The sequence below is a fragment of the Gracilinanus agilis genome, chromosome 1 (assembly GCF_016433145.1).
Source record: "Gracilinanus agilis isolate LMUSP501 chromosome 1, AgileGrace, whole genome shotgun sequence".
In the NCBI taxonomy this organism is placed as follows: domain Eukaryota; kingdom Metazoa; phylum Chordata; class Mammalia; order Didelphimorphia; family Didelphidae; genus Gracilinanus; species Gracilinanus agilis.
The window spans coordinates 426197193-426221644 of record NC_058130.1 but is presented as its reverse complement, the minus strand read 5'-3'; the positions used below and the strand labels follow the sequence as shown (position 1 = coordinate 426221644).

Genomic DNA, 24452 nt, shown 5'->3' with positions numbered 1-24452 from the left:
GACAAATGATACTGTCAAAAGAAATCTACAAAGTATTGCTAGGGACTGTGATGTCCTGGAGAGAGAAAAAAAAAAAAGGAAGGTTTTATGGGAAGCAGGGGTTATTTCCTTTATTGCTGCTGATTGAAAACAGGGGCTTTGGAAGAGAAAACCATATTTGAAAAGTCAGCAGCTGGATAAATAGATGTCTGAAAATCAATCAATCACAAGTATTTAGATACGAGTATGCTGTGAGCCAGATGCTGTCCTGGGTATTCTACTAAATAGATAGTAAATGAATTCTTGAGCCAGTGAAAGCAATCTTTGACAAATCAAAGCAAATGGGAGCTGTTCCATAGGAATAGAGAACAGTAAATGTGCTGATTTTTAAAGGGGGAAATGTGAAGACTTCCTACAGTGGGCAAGAAGTGAGATTAATTTCGATTTCTATATACTATGTATGGTTTCTGAGAATCTTGAAAGTGATCACTAAGCATAACTTTATGTCAGGACAACTTCATTAAGATCAAGTCATGACACAGGGGCAACTAGGTGTCTCAGTGGATAAAGATGCAGATCTGAAGACAGTAGGTCATGTTTTTAAGTCTGGCCTCAGACACTTCATAGCTGTATGACCCTGGGCAAGTCACTTAACTCCCATTGCCTAGCCCTTACTACTCTTCTACCTTGGAACCAATATTTAGTATCGATTCCAAGACAGAAGGTAAGAATTTTCTTAAAAGGGAGAGAGATTTTTTCATATGTCTATAGTCTGAGTTTCTTCCCTTGAGAACTGCTCGTTTAAATCCTTAAATCATTTATCAACTGGGCAATGGTTCTTACTCTTAAAAATTTGAACAAGTGCCTTATATATTATTATAAGAAAAAATTTGCTTCATTTTTCCTAATTAATTTTATTATATTTTGTTTTGTAAAAAAATTATTTTATGTGATCAAAGTTATTCATTTTATCTTCTGTGATCCGCTTTATTTTTTATTTGGATATGAACTTTGCTTTTCTTCCTAGAGCTAAAAGGCAATTTTTTTCTATGTTTCTCTAAATTGTTTATGATGTAAACTTTCTATATCTAGATCACTTATCCATTTGGAGCTTATGTTGGCAGAAAATGTGAGGTGTTAGACTAAATCTAATTTCTTCTATACTTCTGTCCAGTTTTCCCAGGGATTTTTGTCAAATAGTGACTTCATATTTTAGAGACTGAGGTTTTTGTGTTTATCAAATACTAGGATACAAGATACATTTGCTTATGTTTGATATATACCCAATCTGTTTTACTGATCAGTCTTTCTATTTTTCAGCCAGTACCAAATTGTTTGAGGATTACTTATTTGTAGTATTGTTTGTGATCTGGCACTGCTAGAATCCCTTTGTTCTCACTTTGTTTCATTATTTCGCTTGAGATTCTTGAATTTTTTTGCCTTCATATGAACTCTCTCTTTTTTTTAATAATTCTATAAAGTAATCTTTTGGTTGTTTGATTGGTATGGCATTTCAATAGTTAAGATTATTTAGGTGGTATAGTCATTTTTATTATATTGACTTGTCCTATTCATGGGCAATTATATATTTTCTAATATTTAAGTCTATCTTTTTTTCTATGAATAGTTGTTTATAAACATATTTAGATAGTTGTAGGATATTTGGTTGGTTAGGATCCTAAATATTTTCTATGACCTATAGCTCTTTTTTTTTAAACTTTTAACTTCCTCCTTAGAATCAATACTATATATTGGTTCCAAGGCAAAAAAAAAAAAAAAAGTGGCAAGGACTAGACAATGGGTGTTAAGTGACTTGCCCAGAGTCACAAAGCTAAGAAGTGTCTGAGGTCAGATTTGAACATAGGACTTCCCATCTTTAGGCCTGGCTCTCAATCCACTGAGCTATCCAGTTACCCCTCTATAGTTCTGTTAAATGGAATTTCTCTTTCTATCTTTTCCTCCTGAGTTTTAGTGATATTATTTAAAAATGCTGGTAATTTCTAAAGATTTGTTTTGTATTTTGCAAGTTTACTGAAGTTAATGTTGTAATTGATTTTTAATTGATTCTTTGGATTCTTTAATAACATCATATAATCTGTAAAAGTGATAATTTTCTTTCTTCCTTACCTCTGCTTAATTCCTTCAGGGTTTTTTTCTTGTTTTATTTCTCTAGGCAGCATATCTAGTATTCTGTCAGATAGAAGTAGTAACAATGCTTTTCCTTGTTTCATTGTTTATTCCTTTTGATGGAAAGGATTCTAGTTTATCTCCATTACATGTAATGGTAGCCCTTGAATTTAAATGCATATTTTTGTCATTTTAAAGAAAGACATATTTGTTCCTATGTTTTTTAATATTTTAACAGAATCTAATTTTGTTTTAAAAAACCTTTTCTTTACCTATTGATAAAATTATACTATTTTAAAATTTTTGTTCTTAATATAGTTAAATTATCTTTCCTAATATTAAACTAACCCTACATCCCTAATATAAATTCAACCTGGTCAGAGTGAATGTATAATCTTTGAGGTATATTTAACCTCTTTGCTAATATTTTGTTTCAAATTTAGAAATCTATTCTTTCATATCATAAAATATGAAATACCAAAATTAACAGAAAAAGAAACAGAGAATTTAAATAAATTTCAAAGGAAGACTTTGTACCATTCTAACACACATTCAAAGAATAATTAGTTCTAAATGTTATATAAAATACATGTAAAAATAGCAAAAGAAAGATCTCGCCAAATTCAATTTATGATGCAAATATGGTCTTAATCTATAAGGCAAAATTAAAACAGAAAAAAGGTCAATATTTCTAATGAATAAGGACATTGGATTAATTTTTCCCACCCCAGGTCAGTGTGATGTTTTAGAAGAAATTGTAGTTGGAAAGATTTTTAAAATAATTTCTTAATAATTTGAGGAGGGGAGGAGAATGGTAGGAAAGGAAAATAAAGAATAACAAAGATTAGGGAAAAAACTCAAGACCATGGCAGAATATTTTCAACTGGAAATCCTTGAAATAAGATAATTGCCCTTTTTTTCAGGATGGTTTAGGTGAAGTCAAGAGGAAAGATTTCCATTCACTGACTATTTCTCTCTTTTTAGGACCTGGACTTATTTTTATTATATATCCTGAAGCAATTGCTACTCTCCCTCTGTCCTCTGCTTGGGCTGTGGTTTTCTTCATCATGCTTCTCACATTAGGAATTGACAGTGCTGTGAGTATCCTTAGAGTAACATGCTAAGAGATGGGGCACTAGTAAGCTGGCACAGACCAAATATAAGAGGATCTAGAATTTATGTTGATTCTGGAATCATTTCTCAAGACTCCATATAGACTGTTCTCCTTCGATCACCATGATATCAGATAGAATACTTTCATAATAATTCCATCATCTTCAAGCTTACTATTTATTTTCTATTGATCACATCTGAGGCTGGTTGTTTCCTACTGTATTTTAATCTCATAGAGACTATATCTCCAAATAACACTATAAGATAGGCTATTTCTGGGAAGTTTCTTCTAGACCCTGCTTTCATGTGTGAGTTCTTATAAACCTTAATCAAAGAAGATATCCTTTCCCTGTCTGCTTCCTAATTTTTTGCCTTACTCAGTTATTATCCTGGATCTTGGAGACAAATGCAGTTCAAATTCAATGTTATATGAATGATACTGATATTAACTCATAATTTAATGTTATTACATGCAATGCAAATTAAACATTATGGATAAGGCACTATTTGAGATCATGACAAACACAAGATAAAATGAAAAATAGTCCCTGCTATTGAAGACTTGATATTCTATTTGAATGGTAAAACATGTATACAGCTAAGTTATATTGCATAATAAAGGAAGGAAGTGGGCAAGGAAGAGATACGGCAAGTGCTCTAGGAAAATAGGAGGGAATGAACACTGACAAAACTGAGACCACCATGTTTAGTGGTCTCTGGTCCATAGTCACTATGTATCAGTGACCACACTGGAAAGCAAATCAGAACTCAGTGTGTATGTCTGGGCTATGTACACATTTGTATGGCACCTTACTTAAATGGATCGGGCAACAGTTGCAAAACTGAAAAATTATGATCTGATCAGGCACCAACATAGTTATTAAATTTTTTCCATCAGTGATCTAAATTTTGTCTACCCGAGGGAATTTTCCTGTCATCTGAAACAACTGAGAAACCTGCTATTATCATGAGCCTACATGTTCCACCACCATTTTGTCCCTAAAAGGCAATTAAGAAACATTTGTTGAACTAAGTGAATTTATGGTGAGATGGGCAGTGGGGTGGGGGAAGGAAGGTTAAGGAGAAAGGAAGAGGTCTGTTGCCTTAGGGCAGACAATCTTGAATCAGTACAGAATTGTATGATTCTGTTTTCATCATTCCTATTCAAATCTGGTGTGTAAAAGGCAGACACTGCAGCTCCACAGATTCATTTATTTAGTGCTCTGTTTATTCCATTGTAGATGGGAGGAATGGAGTCTGTGATCACTGGCCTGATTGATGAATTTAAGTTTCTCCACCGGCACAGAGAGCTCTTCACCCTGTTCATTGTCTTGTCAACATTTCTAACCTCCCTCTTCTGCGTCACCAATGTATGTCACCAACACTTTAAATGTTAATCTGCCAACTTGATTCTTGAACTAGGTCTTCTGCTGACAAGAGCCCCCTTTAAGCATGAGGGTATCTTTACTGAGTCCACAGTGTTTACATATTACGTTTGGTCCTGCCACATCAAATTTAAGCCCCAGAATTTACTGAAAGCAGCAACTTCAAAGTTGCTTGACTTAACATACCATTCCTTACTATCTTACTGGGTCACCGAATTAACCTTAACATCAAGGCAGTTTGTTAAGAAGTAATAATACTACATTAAAGTGTATTTTCTGGGCACATGGACTGAGACACATTTTTGGACATGGCCAATGAGAATTTTTTCTTTTATTTTTAATATATATATGTATATATATATATATATATATAAACACATTTATTTATTTGTTTGTTTTTCTTAATTATGTATATTTATCACAAAGGTTTTATATGACTTTTTCATTTTCTTCATGATAAGAAAATGCAGAGCAAAATAAATGTTATGGGGCAGCTAGGTAACACAGTGGGTAAATTTCTAGTCCTGGTTTTGGGAGGACCTGGAATTCACATCTGAGCTCAAATGCTTCCTACCTCTGTGACCCTGGACAGGTCACTTAACCCCAATTTTCTAGCTCTTCCTACTCTTCTGCCTTAGTACTGATATTAAGAGAAAAAGTAAGAGGTTGTTTTTTTTTAAAGAAAAAGAAAAAATGCTTATTAATTAAAAAATGTAGCCCTCATATCATTTGGCCCATTCTACTCAAATATAATTTCAGGTTTTTGGAGAGAATGGGGCAGGTATAATTGAGGAATATCTGTGTTCCTAAAAAGTTTGATGTAAATTGAATTCCTGTAAGTTGAAGGATAGTTTAGTTAGTGTAGATTGCTATTTAATGAGATTTGGTTATGAATCCTTTTGAAGGGAATTGTGACTTTTGTGAAATGAGTAATCACCAGCTGCTAATCAGAGGTAGTATGGATTGAAAGAGACCCTGCCTGGGTTCTGGTCTCAACTCATTTACTTATTAACAATAGTTCATGCCTGGGATAACACATTTAGCCTCTTTAGGTCCAAGGTTCCTCATAGATAAATTGATGGGAGTAAGAAGGAACTCAAATTCTGTGATCTTTGATAAAAATAATAACTTCCATGTTTGTAACAAAAATTTTTATCTCATTTAATTATCACAAATCTTGCAAAGCAGGAAATACATTTATTTTTACACTTATTTAAAGGATGAGAGTCCAAGAAAGGTGAAATAAGTATCTGTCCCAGTCTTCCTGATTTCAAATTTGCTGTTCTAGCCACTATAATTTCCTCTCAATCTATATTTAGTACAGTACCTAAAGCAAGGTATACTTGTACCCTTGAGTGTTAAGATGATGGCCAATGATCGTTCTGAATATCTTGAATCTCTGAAAGCCATTTACTTCTTTTCCAGGGTGGCATTTATGTCTTTACCCTACTGGACCATTTTGCTGCAGGGACATCTATTCTTTTTGGAGTACTCATTGAAGCCATTGGGGTTGCATGGTTTTATGGTAAGGAAACATTCCACATTTTATAGAGGTATTATATGCTTGGGAATGGGTCAGGAAAGCCAGTTTCCCTGAGTTCTTTGAGACTGAGTTCCAGCCCTTAGTTCTCTTTAGCATGTTTACTAAGTATACACATATTTTCATTGACAAAACTAATCTAAAGATCTAATAAATATTAGTTCATGAAATCTTGTTTCTGACTCCCTAGAATATGATGAAGTGGAGACCTGACAATTGTTTGGTTGGATTCGATTGCTATAAATAGGCAGATTAGTCAAGGCACACACACACACACACACACACACACACAAATCTACCACATTGGTCAAATTTCCCACATAATTATTGAGTTTCCACTGAACTTTGTGCTATGTAAGTAGTTTAAATATGTTTCCAAGTACAGTTTTTTAGGAAAATGTAATTATAATACTGAAGGATTATCACATGGAGGTGATAAATAAATCAAAAGAATGAGTTTAAAAGTTCTTATTTATTAACTCTAAGATACCATGGAGGTGCTTTTATAGTAACCCCTAGCTTACCATTTAAAACTTCTCACTCAGAACCCACAGTTTTGACCTCAAAAAGACAGGCTTCATGAAGTCTTGGAGGTTTTTCTATAATTAATGATATCTCTAATTCAGGTTTGCCTCTGAATTTATCTTTCATAATTCCTCAAAAAGTTTCTCAGCACCCATTCATCAGCCTTCCAAAGCATAAGACATATAATGAGTTACTAATAAGCAAAAAATACAGAAAATATTTGTGTCTAAGTGTAGCTAGGTGACTCAGTGGATTGAGAGCCAGGTCTAGAGATGGGAAGTCCTGAGTTCAAATCTGGCCTTAGACACTTCTCTGTTTGACCCTGGTCATGTCATTTAATTTTCATTGCTTAGCCCTTACTACTCTTCTCCCTTGGGACCAACATACAGTATTGATACTAAGACAGAACATAAGGCTTTTTTAAAAGGAAGAAAAGAAAAAAGAAAAGACTTGTATCTGAGCTCATAATAAACCATAAAACTCTCTTATCTGTTGGGAGCCACATATAGACTCGGGGTATCATACTAATTTGAAGCCTCCCCATATAAGGAAAATAACTAAATATTCCAAGTTAAGTAATTTATTCTTTGGTTGAGCCCCTTTCCCAAAAGATTTCAGTACTATCTCTAGGCTTGTGATGCCATCCTGGGTTTCTACATATGCGAAAAGAAACTTTGGGTCCCTCCAGAGTTAATTCTTCTACCCTAGACCTACCTAGCCCTTCATGACTCAGTGCCAGTGAGAGACACAGTCTGGGTTTCTCCTTTTCTTTGTGGCTCTGTGCCTCATTGTGCTTCAGTTATTCTGTGATTGCCTCCAGTCCCCCACCCCCTGCCAGCATCATTCTCTCTTTGGGGCTCTCATGTAGGAATCAGTGACAAGGTCTTATCACTCTGTTGCACTGTTAGTACAGCATCTGTAGGTGCCATTTGCTTCCAACTGTCTGGCTTTCTCAAGGAGAATTATAGCTCTTTCCTGCATCACTGTCTCTGAGTTTAGTTAACAAATATCCAGCTCTTTTGTTATCCAGAAGCTAGCAGACAAATGGACCCCTAGGCAGCTGGCTCACCTGATTTGTGTGATTCCCAGAATTTATTCCTGCTCAAGTTAGATGACTGCATTATTCTCACTTCTCCCCCGACACAGGGTTTATAGTCAATTGACTGCCTCCTCAACCTTCATAGTAGATATCCCACATTGAATCTTTTTTAGTTTAGGTTGGAAACACTTGCACCCTCCTTTCCATTTCCCTTCATTTTCAATCTCCACTTGACCTCCGTCATGTGTTTACCCTGATGCTCCAGGAAGCATCAAGAAAATGCTAGAAATATCCAAGGGGAAGGAGGTACCTGGAACCTTCAGTGAATTATCGCACAACTACTGGGATGTCAAAGTTTATGCCCCCATTACAATTCTACTAGTGAAACAGATTTTAATATAAGAAAAAAAACAGAAAATAGGCTCTTTTGCTTTCAGGTGACTTTCCCTCTCTCTGACTTCCTTAAACAGTCCAGGCTCTTCATTTTCCTTTTAGCCCAGAGTGAGTATAAAGTTAAAAAAAACTTGCATGTTTCAAAGAAATGAATATAGTTTCTGAGTAGTATAGTCAGAAAGTGGACCAGAATTGAATGAAAAAAGTTCCCACTAGAAAAGTGTTTCTGATTCCCCCATATTTCAAGAACAAAAATTTCACAATAGGATAACAACATTTATAGTTTGGGAGATGTGTTTTGAATTTGTATATCAATAAAAATGGCCAAAAGTTGTTTTCTTTCTTCTTCCTACTCCCTTCTTCATCATCATCATCATCATCATCATCATCATCATCATCATCTTCTTCTTCTTCTTCTTCTTCTTCTTTTTCTTCTTCTCCTCCTCCTACTCCTCCTCCTCCACTTCCTCTTCTTCCTCTTTCTCCTTCTCCTTCTTTCCGTCCTTTCTTCTTCTTTCTTGTTCTTCCTCTTCTTTCTTCTTTCTTCTTTCTCATAAAAATAAATATGCTTGACATTTAGTGACATTTTCTAATTCTACAATAATTAATATTCATATTTGGGGATTTTAATCTCATCTTAAACTGAGCACTTAGTACAGTACCCAGCAAGTACTTAATGAATATTTGTAATTGATTAATTGATCATAAATATCTTCATTTAAAAAAGAGTGCTTGAGTCTGGGCAGTATTTTTTTTTTTTTTTGGCTACAAAACATCACTTGGACTTACTACTTGTAAATAGTCTATTTCTCTATTAACTCAATAAACTTTTCTGTAGTTTATCATGCTATCAATTGGTAAATTCAAAACACTCCAAATGGGCTCTACCACACAAGGCCCCTAAAGTCTGGTGTGCCTTTAGCAAGCACCCCACATTAATAAGATCCTAAGTACACTAAGGAATCAGGCCTGCTATACATATTCTAATTGCACCTCAGCCAGTGGGAAGTCTACAAATGATTGATTAGGTAAATACACGATGCAGACATATTGAGGCCATGTGCCTAGGGTGTTTCTTTTTAGCTTTCCACCATAAAACAACAAGAGAAAAATTCTTGCCAAAAGGTATAATTCTAGATGTTAAATCCACTAAAATTGCTTCATCTTATCAATATTTATCTAGACAAAATGTTTTTTTTCCTTAGCATACAGAAACCATAATTTAAAATTATAATATAATTTAGAACATCTAAAAGAAATGTAGGATCGTTAATTATGTGAATTTACTGCTTTGATTAGAATTATAAGAACATTATAGAATGTAAGAGATAGGACCAGTAAACACCAAAAATTCTGCACACTTCTAAATCTAGGACTTCTTGATAATGACTCAAGTGCCAGGTCTGGGATCTCCAAAAAGACCCCTGAATATTCCTTCTACTATGCCTGAAATTCATCTAATCCTTGAAATAAAGCTATAATGAAAAATAAATATTATTGAAGAGAGAATGCAAAGATATTAATACCTCAGTTTGAATTATTTGATTTTTAGTCACTTACCAATTAATTTAATCTTGTCAATGATCACAGTGAATGTGAATTTGGGATCATAGTAAGTATACACTTTGGTTTGATTAAGGCCCTCTGAAGGAATCTTGAATTCCATCCCTGACTAACCTCAGCTAAAATTCTTCTGACAGCTGCCATATGACCCATCACTTGAATTGGGGACGGGGGGGGGGGGGATATTTGGGTTTAGATGACCCAACCACTGATGGGATTTCATTAATGGGAAGGGAAGGGACATGAAACAGGTAAGATTTAATGTGGGGAGAGATGAAGAAAAAATCTAGCATGTAGGCCCTTCCCTATGGGATCCCACAGGGCTAGCCCAAGGGAACTTGGGATGAGCATTAGGGTTCTGAAGTCTTGTGGGGATGGCAATGAAAGGGTAGAAGAAAATTTAGCAAAGAAGTTGAGTGGAGGCTAAAGATAGACTTTGCTCATTTCACAGTTTTGCTTCAGAGTTGAACCTGTGAGATAAAATCATTATGCTGCCTCTCGAAGAAGGAGTGAAAAACTGAGTGACACTTTCAGAAAGGATCTTAGAAACTGGTGCTAAAGATCTCCAGAAAAAGTAGTTGTTGGCAGAAAAAAAAATGTACTGAGTAGTCTCATAACCACAAGCTGATTAATTTCTGAGTCATCTGTTCCAACTCAATTCATAAAGAGATCTCCAAAAATGTGGTTGGCCTTAGGCCATCCCCATCCAAGACCTACCCTCTATGAACAACTCAAGATGGCAGGTCATATGGCAGCTGTCAGAAGAGTTTTAGCTTAGATTTAGTCAAGGATGGGGTCCCACTTGCCTTGAGACAAGGCAAAGTGGACAGTTATCATGACTCCAAATTCATATCCACTGATCATTGATGGGCTAAGTGAACCTCCAAAGTGTCTCATGATGATGTCCATGGTAATTGGATGTTTTTTTTTCTCTTCTTTTTTAGGGGTTGGTCAGTTCAGTGATGACATTAAACAAATGATTGGTCGGAGACCTGGCTTGTATTGGCGGCTTTGCTGGAAGTTTGTCAGCCCCTGTTTTCTTTTGGTAAAATAATATTCTTTTAATTTTTCAAAGGACAAAAGGATGATTTGTGACTATTTTTCATTCTTCACTAGTCTATCAGTCTTTACATTTTACCTTTTTCATTTCTTTCCACAAACATGCATAGTGAAGGCTTGCTGTAGGGGAAAGAGAATCTAGAGACCTGGTAGACCTATGTCCTAGGTCTCACGCTGGCTTTATGATCTCAGGCAAATTATTTGGCTTCTCTAGGTCTCAGTTTCTCCCTCCATAAAATGAACACATTGGGATTAAGTATTTCTAAAGTTCCCACAAATTCTCAGATTGCCTATTAAGAAGACTGAAGGAATTTGGAATATATTATAAATAAGGGTTAGGAGGGATTTTTTTGAAAGAAGGAAATTTATAGGTTGAATTGGTCATGTGTTTCTTTAATGATTTATCCAGAAATGGCTCAGTAGTGGTATTTTTTAAAGGTCCTACCACCTGGATTCTTCTGTGATTTTGTTTTCCAATTTCTTCCCTTTGTACCTACCTAGAATACAGATTTTTAAATCTTTTTTTTTAACCCATACTGTCTGTCTTGGGACTGATACAGGTCCAAGGCAGAAGAGTGGTAAGGCTTAGGCAATTTAGATTAAGTGACTTGCCTAGGGTCATACAGCTAGGAAGGGTCTGAGGCCAGATTTTAACCCAGGTCTTCCCGACTTTCAATCCATTAGCCACATAGGTGCCCTTAGATTTTTAAATCTTAAGGGATTACCTTCCTAATTTGACAAGCTTGTTTAGTAGTTACTGGCCATACCCTTACTACTTCTGTCCTCACTTATTTTAGGTCAGAAATGATTGATATTGAACTGTCAATGGGGAGAGATAAGAGTAGGAGAATACCTAAGACATACTCATTTATGGTCAAAATAGAAAAATTTACATCTTCAAAATAGGCCATAGTAAACCTGAAAAATCACTCTCTGATGCAGAAATAACTCTTAAAAACTCAACACCTTTATTATTTCCTTTTGTCAAGGCAGGTTAGTTCCCATGGTTTTGCCATGATTATAATGAAGTAAAAGGTCATTGGTTCAATCCTTGTACTGTCCAGTTTGATTTATGCAAATAGCAAAATGCTTTTATCCTCTGCTGTCCTGTGTAGTTCCAACCCTGGTCCTAGCCAGTGGTCACAAAGGAGGGTCACAATAGAGGGTAGATGAGTCAGTATAAACCTGTCAACATTGTGAAAATTACTCAAATCATATTCTGCTAATGAGTCAGTAGGGTTGCTTTTTGTGAGATATTTATTGTCACCTAAATACTCAGCACCACACCAAATTATTGGGGAGCTTAAAGGAGAGTTCTTACACACTTTCTGGGAAGATAAAATTAACATTTGAAGCAATTAAGAAACAACTCAAAACAAGGATTGTCTTTGTCTCTGTGTCCCCCATAGAACTCTGCATATTATTAATATGTTCAGAGTGTGTACCCAATAAGTATATATGAGTGAATGGATGAATGAATATTATGGAATACTTTACATGATGGGAGTTCAGAGCCAAGTTAATTTTACTTCTAAAATGATGACTATTTAAAGCAATTTCATTAAAATCAATCTCATTTAAAGCCATATTACAATTAGTGGAATAATTCTACTTCTCCCGTGCCCTCATTTTAAGAGTTCAAAAGGAAAATTAAAGACTCCTAAAACTTCTCACTAAAATTCCCTTCCCCTTTTTATTAGCTCTCCTCTGTATTTCCCAATCTAAAATTTTAAAATATGATGATTTTGCCTGACATAGCTTTTCTATCACCTTCCAGAATTAGCCCTTCAATACTTGAGAAGTTGTAGTAATGTCTTTGAGACTTATTTGAAATCATGGAGATCTTCTCTTTTGAATGATAGAGTTCAGGTCACTCTTCAGAGGGTTTTGGTAAGCCTCATAGGATGAATTTAACAGTTTTTCATTTCCAAAATTTAGAAGAAATATTTATTATTTTTTTCTTCATAGTCATTTATCGCAAATTTTCGAGCCCACGGTCAGTAGGAATACCATTTTCTTTAATGACATAATTGTTGTAGGGTAGAGGAGGATAACACATCATTATTATGCTATATTTATTATAATTATTTATGTGGCAGATATTTGAGATTTTCTAAAAATTGAATCTATTGCAAATGGTACACATATGGAACAAGTCTCTCCCAGATGGTTTCTCTGACTTCAATCAGAATCACAATTGCAACTCATCTGAAAGATAATTGACACCAGATCAAAGCTGTGTGACATGTGAAATTATAGCCCTGTTGAAAACAGTTTTTTCATAAGTGTAGTGCTTAATGAGTAACTAGTCAAATGAACCAAGTTGTTACAATAACAACTGATGTGAAATTCAGATGTACCCCAACCTCATCTATCCAGAACATAGCCAAGGACAAGGAAGCAAGCCAAAACAGCTTTTGACCAGCCAAAATAAATATTACAAAATATAAGTACTAAAATCCATTTACATTACTCCCAAACAAGCTCCCCAAGCTCTTATTTACAGTTATATCAATCTGGAAACATATGCTATAGAATAGCTACATTGTGTGAAGCAAAGTGTCCTAGACTGGAGATCAAAAGACTTAGATTCAAATCCCACTTCTAAGCTGTGTGACTTTGGCTAAATCACTTAACCATACTGAATGTCAGTTTTTTCATCTGTTAAATGAGGTTAAATATAGTTCTCAGAGTAGAAAGTGTGCTAGACTTGGAATCAGCAAGGACCTGGCTTCAAATTCTGTTTCTGACATTAGCTGGGCAACCACAGGTCAATCTTCTAACCTCTCTGAGCTTCAGTGTCCTATTTGTAAAATTTCCCATTTCATGGTTACTTCACATTATTCTGTGTCATCATAAAGCACCCGAGTGCCTAACTAGTTTTTCTATTTTTTCATTATTTTCAGATTTTATAAATAACTTTCTATGAATTTGAAAAACTGATTCATGTATAGATTGCTTGAATAAGTAGTCATTAAGAAATGAGCAGCAAAAAGATATTTTATTTTTAAATGATATTTAAATTGATAGTTTTATTTTTACATCATCTTTATTTCTTATTATATCTCTTCTCCTTCCTACCTTAATGTATCTTTTCTCCTCCTCCCACCCAGAGAGCCATTTCTTATAACAGAGATTTGAAAAAAAAAAAGGGGGGGGGGGAAGGCAGATCAGAAAAACTAGCCAGAATACCATGTGAATCTGACAGCATAGATAATGCTCCATATTCAGAGTCCCCCAACACTGCAAAGAAGCGAGAAGAGCATATTTTCTCTCTTCTTCTTCAGGAACAAATTTAGTCAGTTATAAGCATACAGTGGTTGGTTTTAAGTTTTACAAAGGATTTTTAATTGAATAATGACATGATTATTTTTAAAATTAAGGAAAAAAATCTAATACTGCTAGCAAGTAAAGTGATTTTCCTCTACTAAATAATCAGTTACTAAGGCAGCATGGCATATTGGATAGAGTTCTGATCTTTGAATCAGGCTGATCAAATTCCAACAAGTGATTATGGGCAAGTCACTATCATTTAATCTCTTTGACTTCAGTTTCCTCATCTGTATAATGGGGCTACAACAATACCTGAAATACATTTTCCCCCCCAGAATTGTTATGGGATTCAAATGTGATAATATGTGTAAAGCATTTTATGAACTTTAAAAGGGAACAGCCAGCTCTTTTATTTTTCCAGTGCCTTATTCACAGTAGGCAATTAATAAATTCTAGTTGAATTGAACCAAATTGGTCATCTCTTGACTTTTTTCTCTCTCCCGCCACTGTTTTCAGTTTGTAGTAGTCGTCAGCATTGTTACATTCAGACCACCCAACTATGGAACATACATCTTTCCAGACTGGGCCAACGTGGTAGGCTGGATAATCGCCACTTCTTCTATGGCAATGGTACCGATTTATGCCACCTATAAATTCTGCAGCTTACCTGGATCTTTTCGTGAGGTGTGTATTTGGTTTAGGGCACTTTGGTGCATTCCAAAAATGGCTCTGATGTGACTTACTATCTTAATATCTGTTGTCAAGGAAAATAAAGGAGACATAGTTACCATGGTGAAAAAGAGAAGGGAATGCTCATGGAGGGGAAAACAAGGGGTGTGTATGTTGTGTATATACACTTCTTTGCATACACATTTTTGTCTAGATATTCACATACATTCATCCATCTGTCCACCTTTATATATAAAATGAACTCAGTAGTGCTAGTAAAGATGGACAGATGTTTGAATGTACGTGGTAGTAGGAATGGAGGAAAGATGGTCACCACCTCACCATCTAGTAGTTCAATTGGTTGGCATACACTGAACAATAGTTGAGAAACACTGGTCTTTATGTGCCATTCTTCAACAAATATTGGCCTAATAATCAGGAAAAAAAATGGATTCTAATCCTGGTTCTGACAGTTGCATATTCTTGGGTAAATTGCTCAACTTTTCTGGACTTCAACTAACATTACCAATTGAACCGAATTGATCCAATGATCTCAAAAGCCTTTTTCAGTTCTAAAATTCTATGAACACATAATTCTTAGGAAAGAAAAAAAATTGAGGCCCAATATTCTCTTTAAAGGAATATGAAACCCATCTTAATAAACAGGAAGATTAGAGATTCTTAGAAATAATTCTGAGTTTTCATGCTGTGATATTTCAAGGAAATTGTTAGGATTGTAATGAACATTGGAAAAATGTTACCCAACATCAATGCTGAGAAATGGCAGGGTAGTGTCTCCGGGAGAGAAGGAATGGGGGAAATGAGGGACAAGAGGGATAATGACCTCAGGGGCATCTTTAAATTTCCATTGTGTTTCTTATGGGGTTTAGATATATTTTATAAATATTAAAACTACAATTTAGTGCCTCAAAGATTAAATTTTAATTACTTTAACCAACAGCTTTGATGTTTTGTGTGACTTTCATTTTCCTTTAAGTACTTTGAAGTTTTATTGGAAGAATAAACTGAAAGTTTGAGGGCACAGAGTTGTCTAGAGCAAGCATTTCCCAGTCACTAATGGAAGGGCTAGTTCTTGTGTGTAGCAAATTTGTACCAGTCTAAAAAAACATTTATAGCTAAAAGCTCTTTTAAAAAAATGCTTAAAAGCACCTAGTCTGCTTAGAAGATAGAGAGCCAGGCCTAGAGATTGGACTTCCTGGGTTCAAATCCGATCTCGGACACTTCCCAACTGTGTAACCATGAACAAATCATCTCACCCCCATTGCCTAGTCCTTACTGCTATTCTGTCTTGGAATCAATACTTAATATTGATTCTAAGATGGAAGGGAAGGGTTTAAAAATAACAATATGTGAACTCTCATAAAAAAAATGTATTTCTTCCTTCTTTATGAATCTTGCTTCTCCTATTCCTGCCTTCTTTCTCTTCTTGGGTCCCCTGAACCTAATCATTATACCTATACACAAACACATATTCCATTGGAGAAGCACTGAAATGAAGCTAAAATGGGGAAGGAATAAAACAATGTTAAAATTAGATATTTTGCTAAATCAAGGCATAGTCAGAGTTGAGAAACACTGATCTAGAGTAGCTAGAGTGCTTTCTTAGGAACATAAAGACTATTTATGACATTTGACTATCTATCTACCTATATTTATTTATGATATTTGTCTATTACTCATCTCACATTTTCCTTTTCCTGCTACTATTCATAAATAAATAAGTGTGGAAACCCTACTATAGTAAGAGAAAACAAAATAAATGACTTTCACAGTCATTCATATTGTACTTACTTCATAAGAAGAAGGGAAATATCCAAACAAATAATAGCACCAAAGAATTGTTTATTTTAAAAGCACTTTGTGTATCCAGAAGTTAAATGTCATAATTCTCCATGATTTAGATGAATGACAAGCACTATAGTTTGGAAACTTGAGCTTCAGGAAGGTCAAATCCTAGATTATTCAGCAATTAGAAGTAAATCTGTGGATTTAAGAACCTGTCACTCTTGGGTCTGTTTAGCAAAGGAAGTCACTGTTAAGCCACATCTGGTTTTGCTAGAAAAGAGGGGAGAGTAATTGCTTCTCCCTCAAAAGACCAAGGTTTTAACAAGACAGCTGTCATTTCCAAAGAGATGTATGAGGGGAAACTTGGAAAAACCTTCACAAAGTTTTTGGCAAATGGAAGTGTGTCTAATAACCAGTTGTTGATAATGTGCAGTGCTCTCCAGTATGCATTTCTCTCATTTTGAGCTCAAGAACCCTTGCCCATAAAAAAAGCAATCAGATAGGCCAGGCAGATTATAGTAGATAGGAGGGAGGCCCTTGAATAGGTTTCTTTGAATCCCTCTAACCCACAGGAGGCCCTTGGGTGGGTTCTTTGAATTCTTCTAATGACCTACAGCTCTTTCTACAAAATACAATTATTGATCAATCTGTTAATTGTTTTGTTTGCTTTCAGGCCTATGAATTTACAGGAATTTATATGACTTGACAATATCAATTGCAACCTCTCAGTCAAGAGGTGTGAGAATTTTTAAACAAAATATCTGGAGAAAGTTATGTGTAAATCAAAGTTTTGAGTCACTAGTAGTAGAATTTTAGGTGAGTAGGGAAGGCATTGTGGAACAGAAGTCATGATTTTCAGCTACATAAATAGTTTTTTGTCTTGTTCACACAAGTATTATATCATAATAGAAAATGTTTCACTTTGCCTATGAAATGAAGAAAAGCCAATGTGATTTCTTACACTTGTAAAAATCTTAATGTAGGTTAAAAGACAGGTAACAGGAAGGGCTAATATTAAGCAGAGTGGGTTGAGTGGTAGAAGGAACTAGTTCCATCAGCCCTGGAATTAGAAGATCTGGCCTCAAATCCTGGCTCTGCCGCTGATTCCCTTTGTGACTTTGTGCAAGTCACTTCTCTCTGACTCAAGCTTATCATATATACTAGAATGAAGGATTTTATTAAATAGCCTCTAGAGTCCTTTTAAATATTAAATCTGCAAACTGATAAACCACTAAACTGTTTCTGTGAAGCTGGCATTCTACTGATTTGATCACTTCATAATTATAGTAATCTTCTGTTTGCCTTTTCAGAAAAGACACTGGTATAAGCATTGAGCCAATATAATTTCAAACCTGGACATCTTCTAATGCTAACTAGAATCTTCCATGGATTTCTTTCAGAAACTAGCTTATGCAATCACCCCTGAGAAAGAACATGGCCTGGTAGAGAATGGGGAAGTGCGTCAATTCACTGTAAGTACTCATTGCTTGGGGGGAGAATTTTTTAACTTTGGTCAGTGGCAGAAATCTTACTGTCTCCTGACCCTGAGCATGTACTGATTCAGAAAGCAACATCTCTACTGACTTTCTTTAAAAAAGAAACAAACAAATAATCCTTACTTTCTGTCTTAGTAACAACTCTAAGAAATAAGGTCAAGGGCTAGGCAACAGGGTTATGTGAATTACCCAGAATCACATAGCTAGGAAGTGTCTGAGGCCAGCTATGAACCCAGTCCTCCTGATTCCAGGTCTAGGACTCTATTCACTATGTCACCCAACTGCCCTCCTATTGACTTTAATGAGATACTACTGATGAAAACATCCATTGCCTAGTGGCCCACTTTCTAATAACAAATTTATTCACAGCTAGGCAAAGTCCACCATTCAGCATGTGCCCAAAGCCTTTCTGTCTTGGAGGACCTGCCAGAACTTGTGCCTTTGAGAACCCATTATCACCTCTAAGCTTTCCATCATGAGGCATCAGGCCTTAGAGAGGACTAGGATTATGTGTTAAACTCAAAAAAGTATATTTATAGGAGATCAAACACAATGATAAAATTCCTATAAATGGACATGTAGTGACCAAATCTCAGATGTAATTCTCTTATTTAAATGACATGCTTTAATTCTCACCTATGCAAGCAAATAAGTTGTACATATAATGTACATATAATGAATATGTCAGATGAGAAATATATCAAATCAGAGTTCCAGAACATCTTGTTGGAATCACTTACACGTGTAATAATAGCTGCACCAATTAGAAAGAGCAATGACCTAGCTTGCTAATTATTGAGAAACTTTCCATTCCTGTCATTAGAGGAACAATTCTGGGCAGTTTAAGCTCAGGAAATTGACCCTGTTATTGCCTTGACTTAAACCGTCCATTTTAGCCTCTTGAGAGAAGCTGCCGAAATGCTTCTGAGTTAAAGGCAGCACTGGGACACATGTCACTCTGCTGGGCTTTTAATATTTAAGACAGAATTGCACACAGATGCCACCCTCCTGGCTCCAGACATAGCCCTTTTTGGGTTAAACTCCTTTTAGCCAAAGCAAGAAATTTTCTCCTCTTCTATTCTGCAGTTAAGGCACAAGAGATTGAATATATATTCTATAGAGATTTGGGTGTTGCATAAAGAGAAAATACACCATCCCTGTTTTTTCCATGGCTACTACTTTAGCACTACTGTAACTAAAGCAACTAGATGATACAGTGGATGGCATTCCATGCCTGAAATCAAGAAGACTGAGTTCAAATTTAGCTTCAAACATGCACCAGCTGTAAGACCTTGGGCAAGTCATTTAAGCTCTGACTCAGTTCCCTCAAGTGTAGAATGGGAAAAATAAAAGCAACTACTTCTCAGGGTTATTGTAAGGATCAAAGAAAATAATATGTGTAAAGCACTTAGCACAATGCCTGGCATCTAGTAGGTGCTCTATAAATGCTAGCCATTGTCATGAGTCAATAACTGTGCATGCACTGATTTACCAGGGTCCTGACTTTAGAGTTGTTGTCAAATGATTTAGGTTCAAAACTAGACCAAACCAAGCACTGCTATAATAATAATGTATGGCATGTCACTTGAAGCCTAAATAGCTATTTATTCAAATGCATCAATCCCAAGAAACTGAAAGCTAACAGATAGGTATTATCATTGCTTTATATGCCTGCAGATTTTTTACTTTAATCCATAAAATCAAAATAGAGACATAGATTTTCAACCTCTCCTGTTATCTGACTGAGGAATTAGAAATCCTTTCCCATTCTAAATTCTAAAATCACAGGCACAGAAAGAGTAACTGGCCGGCCCTTGTCACTTAACTAGATGAAACAAAATGGGATCAAGAACTATTATCTGCTCTTTATAGAAATCCTGTGAAATAAGAGGTATTATTAACCTCATGTTCCAGATGAGGCAACTGAGTCTCAAACAAGTAATTTGAAATGATACTAATGAAATGCTAGAGATGGGATCAATCCAAATCCAGGTCTGTATTCTTTATTACAAATCCAGAATCCTAGCCACTACACAACACTGCTTCCTATACTATACCATCAGCCAGCTAGGTGGTGCTACAGATAGAGCAGCTGGCCTGGAATCAAAGACCTGAGTTCAAATGTGACCTCAGTAGCTGTATGAACCTGGGCAAGTCATTTAATATCTATCATCCTCAGCCTCCCCATCTGTAAAATGGGAATAATAATAGCATTCCACTCACAGTTGTTTTGAAGATCATATAAGATATTTACAAAGTTATTCACAAATCTTAAAAGAACTATATAGGGGACAGGTAGCTAGGTGGCTTAATGAATAGAGAGCCAGACCTGGAGAAAGAAGACCCTGGGTTCATACCTGACCTCAGACACTTCTTAGCTGTGTGACTTTGGGCAAGTCACTTAATCTCCATTGCCTAACCCTTACTACTCTTCTGCCTTCAAATCAATACACAGTAAGTATGTAAGGTAAGGGTTTTAAAAAAAGACAGAAGGAAAGAGTTTTTAAAAGTACTATATAAGTGCTAGTATTTATTATATCTAATTAACATTATATATGAAATTAATATTATATCATTCTTATTATCAGCCACTTTCTAATGATATATGCCTTACCATACTCTAGAGGTTCTCAAAATGTGGTCTAGGGGCCATTGTTCGTCTGTGAGGTTCTCCCAAAATGATCCAAGGAATGCTCAAGGAATCAGATTTAGAGCTAGAAGGGACCTTGCAAGTCACCTAGTCTCACTCCCTCTTTTTGTAGATAAGGAAACTAAGACCAGGAGAGATTAAATGACTTATCTGAGTTCACATAGGTAGTAAGAAGTCTATTGTCGCAAGTTTGGAATGAGTGTCTCTATCCTTTGTTTATAAAGTAATAATAAATAACATTTCCATATACTTCATACATGTATGAACATATATATATGTAATAAAAACAAACCTATATTTATATGTATGTGTATATGGATAATGTACGTGAATGTATAAAACATTGTGCAAGAAATGAACAGATTCCCTCTTTGTTAGTTCATCAAAAATGATGCTGGGGGGCAGCTGGGTAGCTCAGTGGATTGAGAGCCAGGCCTAGAGACGGGAGGTCCTAGGTTCAAATCCGGCCTCAGACACTTCCCAGCTGTGTGACCCTGGGCAAGTCACTTGACCCCCATTGCCTACCCTTACCGCTCTTCCACCTATAAGTCAATACACAGAAGTTAAGGGTTTAAAATAAATAAATAAATAAATGAAAATGATGCTGGTCTTTCCATTTATTTCAGCCATATGACATTGCATTCTGTGCCAGGCCTAACCCATGTCAGGACAATATTTCTGGCTGGGGGGTTAAATGCAATGAGACACTTCTAAATGATAACATGCAATTAAAAACTTTAGTAATCATAAGAAATTTAAAAGATGTAACTTCTAGGGGCAGCTAGATAGTACAGTGGATAGAGAACAGACCTAGAGACAGGAGGTCCTGGGTTCAAATCTGGCCTGAGACACTTCCTAGCTCTATGATCCTGGGCAAGTCATCTAACCCCAATCACCTAGCCCTTACAGCTCTTCTGCCTTAGAATCAATCCCTAGTATCTTCAAAGACACAAGGTAAGGGTTTAAAAGAAAGTATAGCTCCTGCTTTAAAAAGATATAAAAATGCTGCTCTCCTCCATTTCCATAATAACTGTGCCAAAGAACCATACTAGGTCAAGAAAAAATTCCTAACAGGTAGTAGGAGCTTTGATAAAACTTCTGGCACCAGTGCCCGCTGAGGCAACTAGGCCTTTTATACTGTAGGTTGCAAGGACATCAAATAGCCTCTTCATGCTCTTAAAGGACCAGCCAGGAATACATGCTCTCCTGAGTTGATGTCCAGGTAGGACACTGGATGAAGTCAATGAAAAAGGAGGGGAAGGGAGGAAAAGAAAGGGAGACTGGAGAAAGAAAAGAGTCAGGGAAGCTCCTGCCTGGCAAAGGCAGAGTGGATGCAATCCCATCTTCACCTGTGCTCTGTCTGGTCCCTCTTTCTCAGTGAAGACTCCTCATATCCCACTCAACAGAATCACAAAACAGTAGAGTTCTACCACACTTGAGCAAGGCCCTTCAACTCTTTGATCCTCAATATCCTCAACTGTAGGGTGTGGGGTTTGAGCTGGTATGCTTCTACCACCTAGCCAGTCCTCACATTTTCAGTGTGAGCTTGTGACATCTTGAAAATCGACAAATGCTACAAACCAGGGCTTGATGTTTTGTTGATTGTCTAGATTTAAGAAAGAGAAAATTTTAATTATGCAAATTAAACTCAAAAGTGTGTAGTGGGTCCTTTTAATTCTGGAGAACTAGTTGTTAAATATTTACTAGCACTCCTCTGATTAGATCCCTTTTAGATTTAATATTTTATGATTTTATGATGAATTTTCTTTTGCATTTGCCAAGTAGAAGCAGAGATAGGGAAAGTGAATGGAAGGGGGCTAAGTGGCCCATTGAATATTTTATTTTCAATTTAGTTTGTTTGTTTTTTACCATAAAATACCCAACTAACTCTCTCCCTCCCTTCCGTTTGCCCATTAGATTTCATCATTTGACAGAGATATATGTATGTACACACACACACACATATATGTATATATATAACTATGTCATACTTATTTCTATTTATCAGTTTTGATGGTTTACAGACTAAAAATGATTTATAGAATAAATGGTTTCTAGACTAAAAAGATTGAGAACTACTTCCATACTCTCCTTAAAATCCCTATATAAAGAAAGCACTGTTTGATGTTTCTATAAAGATCCATTTTCTCTTTTTCTAGCTCCGCCATTGGCTAATGGTATAGAACAAGGTGAAGAAAGAAGAAAATGTGAAGATTAGCTTCGAGAGAGAATGTGAATGAAGAACCAAATCATGAACTGATGGAGAAAGAAAGGCTATTTTTATTATATTATAACCTTTTCTTTACTGAAAAGCAAAAAAAAGGAAAAAAAGAAAAAAAAAAGGCTTTTCTCTTCTGACTGTTTATACAGTGTCTGCATCAAGGGATAAGTTGTTGTCATTGTCCTGTGCTGGTTAAATATAGCATACAATTAGTGTGGTGAGTTCTTTGGTTCGAATGCTCAATCATTACTAGGAGGAAAGAGTAAATCACTTTATGCTATTCCTGCAGAACCCTTCCCTCAAATCACACGTAAAGTCACAGGAATATAACCTGCAGCATCTAGTTCGTGATTTTTCAGTGAATTTGGAAAAAAAAAAAAAAGGAATGTCCTAGTTAGTAGCTAGCAGGTACATGCCATGCTGCAAATCTGAGTATCTCTCAGAAACCAACTATTCCATTTTGTTTAATTGTAGAGAACGTGAAACAAAAGAAATAATTCTCAATTTTACAGCACTTTAAAGATCTCTAGTTAAAAGTTAAAGCTACAAAATAAGAATTATGATTGTATATAATATATAACAATGGTATGTTAGGAGAATTTCATGGTCAAACACATGCTAAGTATGATCAGGGATAAAAATTTATTTTCATTTAATTGAGAGAAAAAGATATATTGAATTAGTTTTATGCAGCTTTATACCTGGTGGGTTGGGGAATCCAGAACAATCCATTACAACTTGGATCTGAACTCAGTTGACATAGCAACAAGTAATATTCACTGAGCATCCTCATGGACGCAGCAAAACACCAGAAGGGGTGTGCGTTTGCAAATGCAGGTACAGCTATGTGAATCTCACAGCTGTGTATATGTATCATTATAGAGACATTGAATTATGAAGTTGTGAGTCAGTCTATGCCCTGTTTTACAATATAGCAAGGAACATGTTCTGGAATGTTAACCATCTACATAAATGTGAGTCTCAATTTCCCAACCACAGCCCCTCTTCAGACATGGGATTCCATCTTTGATAGATACATTCCTTGTATGTCTATCTTTGTAACAGCAATGTTACCATGTCACAGGCTTTAATTTGCTGATGGAATGAGACAAAATCTTGAAATGCCACATAAATACATTTCACCTTTTAGGTGTATTGATTTAAAAATACTGTATGTAATATTCCAGCTTGATTAATGGAGCTTGTCTGAAATTATGAATTTGCGGTCTTTCAGAGGTGAAGTAAAAATCATTAGTTGACACTGAGTGTCAAGATTCTTACCAAGGAACACAGTATAGCACAACTCATAGTTTATCTTTTCAATGTGAAAGATTTATGCCTGACAGCTCAGAAATACATTTTTTCTTCCATTGCTAGAAACAGTAATTTTACCCAAATTCATTTCTTTTCTTTTGCACTGGTCTAAGATGGTTTTTATCATAACTGAGTTAATCCACCCTAGATTCATCTTCATTGGAGATTCGAGACAGGTTACAGGGAAAACTAAAAGGACATCTAAGAGACTGAGAGATGCCTTATAATCTAGCCACCCACAACAAAGCTAGAGCTCATATAATTCATGTTGAATGAATCCAAGAGTTTTTTGTGTCATAG

General features: G+C 35.7%; 1 protein-coding gene across 1 annotated transcript in view; it reads left to right on the top strand.

The window, feature by feature from the left end:
* The window catches only part of SLC6A3 (solute carrier family 6 member 3), an 82737-nt gene extending 58779 nt beyond the window's left edge, over nt 1-23958 (top strand). The window contains exons 8-14 of the mRNA XM_044657864.1: nt 3091-3203; nt 4461-4589; nt 6030-6129; nt 10609-10709; nt 14513-14680; nt 17872-17943; nt 22777-23958. Of these exons, the coding sequence (XP_044513799.1) occupies nt 3091-3203; nt 4461-4589; nt 6030-6129; nt 10609-10709; nt 14513-14680; nt 17872-17943; nt 22777-22800 (707 nt within the window). The 3' untranslated portion in view covers nt 22801-23958. The remainder of the gene's footprint in view (nt 1-3090; nt 3204-4460; nt 4590-6029; nt 6130-10608; nt 10710-14512; nt 14681-17871; nt 17944-22776) is intronic.
* The last annotated feature ends 494 nt before the right edge of the window (nt 23959-24452 follow it).